The following is a 9,086-nucleotide window of genomic DNA, read 5'->3' as shown; positions in this document are numbered from 1 at the left end:
CGCGGAAGCTCTTCCTTTCCCATAGCGCACTGTTCAGTCACCTCTCATCAGAGAGCCGTGGTCGCATGAAAATTACTGGTTAAGTAAACACTTCTTTCAAATTCTGTTTTCTCTGTTCTGTCTTCATAAAGTAACTCCTGTTACTATCATTTACAGACTGAGTAATCCTCCTATTTTACAAGTGAATGGTTAAAAAGATTAGAGAAGCTGCCGTGTGTCTTGCTAGCCTTAATTTGGACTCCAGCGGCTCATATCTGCAGAGCTTGGGACTTGGTCGCAGATTCAGATCTGCATCAGACTGTAGCAAACTGATGCAGAGCTCTGCTTCGTGCCACACAGTGTTGTGGAATATTCCTGCTGCGTGCTCTGAGGCAGCCTAATGCCCATGGTCCTTCTATTGCTGGAATAATTTCATCTCATTTGAGTAACAGTTGGAATAGTTACAAAAATATGTTTTAGGGATTATAAGGCTTATTCCTGATTATACTACAAATATATCAAACGTCAAATATTCCTCAAAAATATAAATGTACTGATCTCTCCATGGATATTTAATAACAGTGTTAGACTAGTAGGGATTTAAGTGGACTGTAACATAGTTTTTAATTTAGGGAATAAAATCAATTTATAGCTTTTGACCTATGGCCAGTCTCAGCCTTGGGTCAGTTCTGCAAGATAATTTGCCTAAATTCTTTCCTCTACACAAAGTCCTGCCTCTCCAAAATAAATTACTGACTTCTGGCCTGTGTCCCCTGTCAGAAAATCTCATCATTCTTATCCATCCTGCTCCTCTTGCACTGTGTTAAAGAGCCTTCCTGGTCTGATAATTCTATGTCCCTAAAAAACAGGAACATTTCTGCTGTTCTTTCAGTAAACAGTGGTGGTGTTGGGTGCATTTTATGGAATTGTTTTTTAAACCCCAGTTGAAAAGTCTCACAGAATATGCTGCCAGCCAGATGAGCTGCTGAAACTGAGAACTGGGCAGACGAGCACAAATACAGTATGCTCACTCTTCACCAATAATTCATGTAACACCTCTGGCATCATGCTTCCTACTAGGCATCTTTCTATAACCCTGCAGCTAGTATTAGATTCACCTGGGGATTCCTTTGAACTAAGTTACTGTATTCAGGCTTTTCTTCATCATCCATGTTGGTGCTCAATTCCTGTATATGCCAGAGGAGACCTGGATTAGGCAAGGTTTTGAAAATGTTGAGGAAGAGAAACAGAGAAAGTGAAAGGTGTGAAAGAGCCACTGAATAAATATGAGGAGAGAGTGCACAAACAGGGGGATGACTCCACAGAGTAGAAAGAAAAGACAGTGGCAGACATGACAATATGAAAATGGAAAAGGAAGTGATAATTTTCCTCTCCCAAATACCCATCTGCAAATGCTGTTAGCGTATTTCCACCAAATGCATTTCCTAGGAATCATGTTCACTCAGGAGAAGGAACCCAAGTTTTAACTTGACAAGCAGATTGTCTGGTAAGAAAATCACACTCAAAAATACTTTGTCCGTCGTTGCGTTGTGTCCAATTCACACAAACTCAAGCAGTTTTAGAAAGGCAGCACTAGCGAAATAGATCTATGTAATCAAATAATGCCTGCAATTCAATTGGTACCACTTTTATTCAAACATTTTAAAAGGGTGGCATGCTTTACATATGTTTGGGTCATCCTAAATCTGGGGTTTCTTGCATAACTACGTGAAGGACAACTTGGTATCTGACTAAGAGATTTGGTTCTTGGAAAACCCCAGCAGACTGAGTGACATGGGCAAGTAACAGCAAGAAAAAGGCTATGCTCCTATACCTGGTAGGTTTATAGCAGTGTAGAATTGAAGTGCTGAGAGAATATTTAGTTACATGTTTCTTCTAAATAAACTAATGTTCTCCAATACGGTTTTGTTGAAGTGAAGTTTCTTTTTAATCCTTTTTCTAGTTTGCAAGAGGTATACATAACTTTTCTAACTTCTTGAACAACTAAGAACTCTGAAAGCTGACTTACAATCAAACCTGTATAATATCTTTACTGCTATGGGTTTTTTTTTCACTGCTTTCAACAAGAATACAGATCTCTGCACAGAAGGAATTAACTCTGTTTAATAACTTTTATTACACTGGAATAACGTGATGACCATATATTCAGGGTGTTCATTGAAATGCATTCACCATAGCATTGCTATGGAATGTCATTTACTTCGCATGTAAATACCAAAACACTTTTTGTAGCATTTTGGAGGACAGATCAGATGGACCACTGGTGGTGTCAGTTATAGCAGCAACCCTTTTTTCTATAGATGTTCACGTCAGCCACTGTTTTAGACATCTCCTCAGGATTTTATATCTCATTGATTACACTTCAATCCACCAGAGCAGTGACATCTTTGTAGAAGGATCTTCACTTGCCTTTGAATATCTTGCATTTGAATATCTTTTACCTGCTGGAAAGTGAGCAGTGGGAGAGAGGGAAGATATCTGCTGTGCCCAGCGTCCTAGTGGCCTCCTTTTTTCTACCAGAGGAGGTATTTAGTGATGTGCTGAGTCAATTCTACAGATGACCTCTGCTCCTGTTACATTAACTTTTGTTAGCTGTTCATATTCCTTTTGCTTCAGTCTGCCATCTTCTCGGTTATCTTGTATTAATTTTTTTGTAGGAAGCTTTTGGATGCAGAGGATGAGCTCTCCGATATCCAGTCGGATTCGGTCCCGCTGGAAGTGCGGGACTGGTTAGCTTCTACGTTCACAAGGGAGATGGGAATAGTGAAGAGGAGACCTGAAGAAAAGCCCAAATTCCGAAGCATTGTGCACGCTGTTCAGGCTGGGATTTTTGTAGAAAGGTGGGAGCTTTGTTTTCTTATTACAGCAAGTACTGCATTTAACCACAGTGTCTGTCATTGAAGATCCCTTAGGTGGTGGGAAGAACCCAAAGCAAATCTTTGAGCAAGAATTTAGGTTTCAATTTCTGAAATCACTCTATTTTTCTATACAGAAATACAGATGAAACCTCTAAATTTGTAATGAAACCGCTTGGACTTGGAAAATTCTGGGAATGAACTTTATGGCGCTTAAACTTCTATACTAAAATGTACCAAAGACTGCACCAGCATAGAAGAGTAATATACCAGCAGAGAGGCTTTTCTCAATAAGTTCATAAAAAGATTTATATCATCTTTGGGATCAGACCCTTAAATAGCTTAGTATTATTTCAAAGACTGTGAAAAATGAATTAAAAAAAGAAAAATTGTTCCAGTACTTTTTAAAGGAGTGCTATTCCTTAATATTTTATTTGTTCTTTTAGGATGTACCGAAGAACTTCTAGCATGGTTGGTTTGGCTTACCCAGCAGAAGTGCTAGTAACATTTAAGGTGAAATAAGTTTAATCATTGTGGAATTTGAATGTATTTGTACGTATGTTTAGTAACTTTTAGAGTGAAATTAATATATTTTTCTACTGGACATACCTTAGCCATAGTTATTACTACAGAACAGAGAAATTAATAGTTAAAAATTCACAAATAGATTCTGTTTATTGTTTCACTGATTAGTTATGACTTCATTTAGACGTTATTAGAGCAATAGCATGAAATTTGTAGAGAAAGTTTTATAGAAATGTGAGACATGGTTTTATCAGCTCCCAGTGATATGGTAATCAGTGTCTCAGCAGCATTTGTTTCCTTTTTAGGAAAGCAAAAGGAGTAGTAGTATTGGGATAGAGCTAACAAAAGAAGCTGCAGCTTATGGAACAAGTAGAGTATTTGCTGTGAATTTAGGCATTACTGTAGTTCACCCAAAAGACTATCTTTTATAGTAGTAAAGTTCTTATGGCTATGTATGCAATTAAAAAAATGGTATTTCTTGAGAATGTAGTACCTCACCTTTTCCCCTGAAAGTCAAACACTGTTACATTATTCTAACATCACTATGTGGCTGAAATGTTAATGACATTGCATAATAGCCTATTTAAAGGATCAATACTCACATTAGCTCCATGAGGTTCTATAGACAATTTGTATGCAGAAGATTAAATTTGAAAGATTACGGCCTTCAATTTGAAGCATACAAAGTTGCATAGGTCATGTTCCAAGTATTTTATTAATAACTGGCACAACTATTTTCATCGTTAATATTGAAATAGTCATTAATGTATTATGTACAGTAGGAGTTTGAAAGAGTTGGACAAAAAAAATCACCAAACTCTCCCCTTTCCCTCCAAAAAAACCCAAAATATATTTTCCAGTGATTAACTGGAAACCTACTTAAACAGATGAAAATTTTATGTTTTTTTCTTTTCCCCTCATCTACAGGATGTTGATAAATGGTCTTTTGACGTATTTGCCCTAAATGAAGCAAGTGGAGAGCACAGTCTGAAATTTATGATGTATGAGCTGTTTACCCGATACGACCTTTTGAGCCGTTTCAAGGTCAGAAACTAGCCATAAATAAAAATATGTATGTCAAGTTTAAAATGCAAGAAAGCCAGGATATGTTTGAAATGTTTTTTGTTGTACAGTGCAGTACAGAATATCAAAGAATATGGCAAATCGAACATTGTAATATGCCAGTAATTCTACCAAATGGAAACTTCACCCAGAGCATGCAAATTTTTTTGCAACCCAAAAAATGGAAAGCTGTGTGGACCCATGTCAAGTCAGTTTGGGATGGGATGTTGCTGGTGAGCAGCTAAATGCTGTAAGCATTAAATAAACAGATTATGCCTACAGCCTACTTACTCAGCAGCACTGAAGTCCCAGCTTCATGGAACAAAGATTCCTAATAAGGCAGAAAACTGTCATTTCCTAAGTACTTTTTTTGTGGTCTAGATCATAGTACGTTGCCCACCACTGTGCAGGGGTTTCAGCTAAACCTTCCTCTCCTAACCAGCTTGGGGATACATAAAGAGAAGGCTGGTTTTCGATGGTGTTTGCAGGTGTTGCAATACAATACGGAGTACTGACAACCAGCTTTGAAAAGCTGAGGTAAAAAATGGATCGAAATGCCAAATTTATCATTATAATAGTACCGAATGACAGTTTCATTATAGTTTCAAAATTTCTCCACTGCAAAACTGCATGCACCTTTCGAAGAGGCTGCCTCACCCTGAAGTTTGTTTGAACATTTTAATTTTAACTGATAACCCAGACTCAGTTTTTCCCATCAAGTTTTTCCCTTCAAGCTCTAGGTGCTTGAAGTCAGAACCACACCTGCGCTACCATTAACACCACAGTCAGAAAATACACAATGTTACTGGCTCGGTGGGCTTAAGTCCATTCTTAGTCCCACTGTTTACCCTGCAGGGCCTTCAAATAGAGAAAAAAATATTAAGGAATGTGTCATCTCATTGTATGGGAAAATAAATGGGACTAGATAGTAGCTGTACTTTGCCTGGAGGAGGAGAAGGAAGGAAAGTCATACTATCAGATTCAAGGAAACTTTGTCTCAGACAAGGTAAAACTGGCGAAGAAAAGGAGATAATCCTATGTCATGCCTTTATTATGTGAGCAATGTATACGTTCCTGGTACAGACAGACAGACTTGTCTTGAAAACAATTTGGTAGCTCTGCAGTCTCTTGTACACTAATCACATGCTGTGCATGGTGTATGAAGAGGGAGATAACATCTACAAGAATTGTGTGAAGACTCCCTGATACATGTAAGGTACTACTAGACTTTTGCATTTTAAATATTTTTACTGGTATTTGTTACCTAATTCTACAGTATATTTATTTGTGGGGTTTTTATTGCATGATTAATTTTGCAGCTGTTGCAGAAAAAAACCATTTATTTTGTTTTTTGCATCCTCCTAGATCCCTGTTCCAAATCTTATTTCATTTGCTGAAGCTCTTGAAGTTGGTTACAGCAAATACAAAAATCCGTATCACAATTTGATCCATGCAGCTGATGTTACTCAAACTGTGCATTACATAATGATTCACACTGGTATCATGGTAAGAAATACTGCAAAGTTCAGTTTACTTCATTTCTCAGACTCTGCTGTTTTGGTTAAATGTGTACATGTGTCTTTTCTTAAAGAAAAAGCTCCCTTGAAAATTGTGCAGAGAGAGATTTCAAACTACCCTTCAGGCTGTGAACTTTATGTTATTTTAAAAGTTCTTCCAGGCTGGATCTCTCCTAATGCAGAGGAAAAAAAGGAGGAAAAAAAGAGAGGAAAAATCCTCCTTAAACCCTTTTTGCTTTTCATTGCCTGGGTTTGGGTATTATATATCATACATCATACTAAAAGAGATACATTTGCAGGAGTGGGCAGGTGAGAATTCTTCACTTCCACATCAGAGCCTGGGAGGTGTGATCAGGCAAGGAAGCTTTAGTATCTGTTGAGGTCCTGGCCATTGAAAGATATACTGAATCGGTGCAGGCTTACTCAAATACTCAGCAGTTGCTTTTTCTTTTACTTTAACCTTATTTAGGACTGCTCTTGCATACTGTATGTGCCTGTAGTAGGCAGGAAATTGCATTTGCCTTGCACCATTGCAATATCCCAATATTTTTTAGTATTTGCTTTGGGAACTGAAGTGAGTCTGTGCAAGCATTTTTACTCTAAATGCTTATATTAGATTTAATAACCAGCGGTGGGAATGTCCTCGCTATCCACTTGCTAGACAAAAGTAAATACTGACTTAAAAGCAAACGGACATCTCTGTCAATGGCATTTGGATGATTTGTGTTCACTATGAATGCACTTTAAAAAAAAAAAAAGACAAAGAAAAAGGTGGGACATGATAGTGTCTGGTTTCTGTTTGCAGAGCCATGAAACAATTCGGTAAGATTTTTGGAATGGAAGATTTCAGGGCTGTCTAGATGTTTGTGCTCCAATATATACACAATAAATGACAGTCATTCACTTTTGTTAAGCCTTTTCTCACTGAAAGCTTTGCCATTTGTTTCAGTGGAGGCAAGAACAAGTCCGTAGGCATTGCAGTGTTTGATTCTACTGTTTGAAGGAAGTGTTTTGCTTCTAGGCATCAATTTTTTAAAGCTACATTTTAACACAAGTACTACTTGTAGAGTGAAGCCTGAGGTCTTCACCAGCCACGATTCCTTTTCACATAGAGATGTTTCCTTGAGAAAGGACTTCCATATCAGACTGAAGCATAGGCTGGACAGCACTTGCCAAGATGACTCCAAACCGAAGTTGTTGTGTACGATGTTCACTTATCAAAATAATATTTGAATAAAAGGAAAAAACTTGAAGAGATTAGATCACGGTTCCTATCCTGCCCTTGTCTTTTGCTGTAAGATCACTTGCAAGCGTTAAGTGATGCGAGACATGTCTTTGTTGCAGGTATACACCTGGATCAGCAACTTAACAGGGAGGAAAATCCCTTTGTTGTATTATACATTATAAACATCCCTTTGGCCCATTGTAGCTGTGCCCCCCCTGCTTCAAAAAAGACAATAGCATCCAGATTTTCTTTGTGATGCCAGGACAAGGTTCCAACTTCCAGAGCTGTCCTAGTCAGTTTGGGATGTTTAGCCATTGATTAAACAACTTTGCAACACACTTTGTGTATCTGTGAATGCTGAATGCAGGAACATGTATTTGAATATCTGCTATTCCACCAGGTGCACAGGAGAATGAGGCGGCCTCTCCAACTCGTGTTACATATTAGCATCTTAACCTTGCAACTGCACTTTGATGTGATTTGAGCAACTATTTTCAGAAAAGCTTAGACTTTATTGCTGTTACTTTGCTGTAAAACCTCATTAATGTTGCAATGCTGCTACAAAATATTCCTATAAAATTAGGGTAGGTTTTAAATATTCACATTTGAATTGCTGAATTATGATATTGGAAGGTTCTTGGAAAGATATCTAACTAGGACAACACTTAGTCAAGAGTGCCTTCAAACAGATGTAGCTTGCCAGGCAGAAGGAGCATTTATAGAAATCAACGTTTGAAAGAAGCCTGGTGATTCTGCAGCTTGCAAAGTGTTTCTGTCCCAAAATGTCATTTGCAGTTTGAGAACACATCAGTATCACACAAATGTGCTATTTAACTTGTTGGGGTTTTTTTCCAGTTGCCTGGTTAACCCTACAGAACCCTGCAGAATAATAATTTCAAGTTTGCTTCTCAAGCTAAGAGTTTTAAAGCATATGCATTGTAATGCCTCTTTTAACTCTGCTGTATCTTCTAATTGGATTGGAGTCAATTTGATGCAATTCTATATCAAATTCCTGTGTGTTTTTTGCAGATTGGCATGTGATTTGAAGTCCTTGTGCTTTCATTGTATCTTAAAGAACTGATAGAGACTCAGAAATCTTGCAAAGAATCGCTGTCTTCCTTGTTCACTTCTCAAAGACATACTGAAGCAAATGTTTCAAAAAGCTGGGTTTTAGAAAATCCTTTTCATGATTCCTGTTGTTGAGGTCATACATTTTGTATCTTTTATAGGCACCTTGAAAACAGACATATTTCAGCATTTGGCTGGTCAGAGTTTATGCTTCTCCACAAGACTTTAGAGAGATTATAGCGAAGAGTAATACGTATTCAGAGTCACATTTAAAGAAACAAAATCATCATTGTATTTTCCAGAAGTCTATCTTAAGAAACCAGATCCAGCCACCTCAGATCAATGTGTTAGAAAGTTAGATATCACAGATGGCACACAATCCATTAACCTTCCCAAGAGATTAAATCCCAGATGATATGACTGAAATACATAACTCAAGTTTGCATTTATGAAGTCTTCATTTTTATAAAGATTTAAGAATACAAGTCCCAGGGAATACATCTTGTAAAGAACTTTTGAGTCATCGATCATCTTCCCACCATCCCTTTTCTCCTCCCACGTACCTGTATTGCTCAAACTAAAGGAAAAAATGTCTTACTGTCAATAAGTGCATTGTGAGACTCCCTTTCTTACTCATTTTTTAATCCATGATTGTTTAAAAAAAATAGTTTGAGCCAGAGTTCATGAAAAGTAGAACTGTACCTATTTACATTAAGCATATTTATAATACTGGAAAACATCTTTCAATAGAAGAGATCTTTTCCAATAGGTGTTACACCTGCATGGCATAGTATCTTCCAGGAGGGAAGCAGGTTCCAGCTCTTTGCAGTCTTG

General features: G+C 37.6%; 1 protein-coding gene across 1 annotated transcript in view; it reads left to right on the top strand.

The window, feature by feature from the left end:
- Positions 1-2,657: 2,657 nt before the first annotated feature.
- PDE1A (phosphodiesterase 1A) overlaps positions 2,658-9,086 on the top strand; it is a gene marked incomplete at its 3' end in the record, with an annotated part of 42,220 nt that continues 35,791 nt past the window's right edge. Inside the window, exons 1-4 of the mRNA XM_082001706.1 lie at positions 2,658-2,840; positions 3,302-3,368; positions 4,308-4,424; positions 5,808-5,948. Coding sequence (XP_081857832.1) covers positions 2,755-2,840; positions 3,302-3,368; positions 4,308-4,424; positions 5,808-5,948 — 411 coding nt within the window. The 5' untranslated portion in view covers positions 2,658-2,754. The remainder of the gene's footprint in view (positions 2,841-3,301; positions 3,369-4,307; positions 4,425-5,807; positions 5,949-9,086) is intronic.

Source organism: Phaethon aethereus (genome assembly GCF_964289735.1).
Source record: "Phaethon aethereus genome assembly, chromosome: 6".
NCBI classification, from domain to species: Eukaryota; Metazoa; Chordata; class Aves; order Phaethontiformes; family Phaethontidae; genus Phaethon; species Phaethon aethereus.
This window is presented reverse-complemented; position numbering and strand designations above follow the sequence as displayed.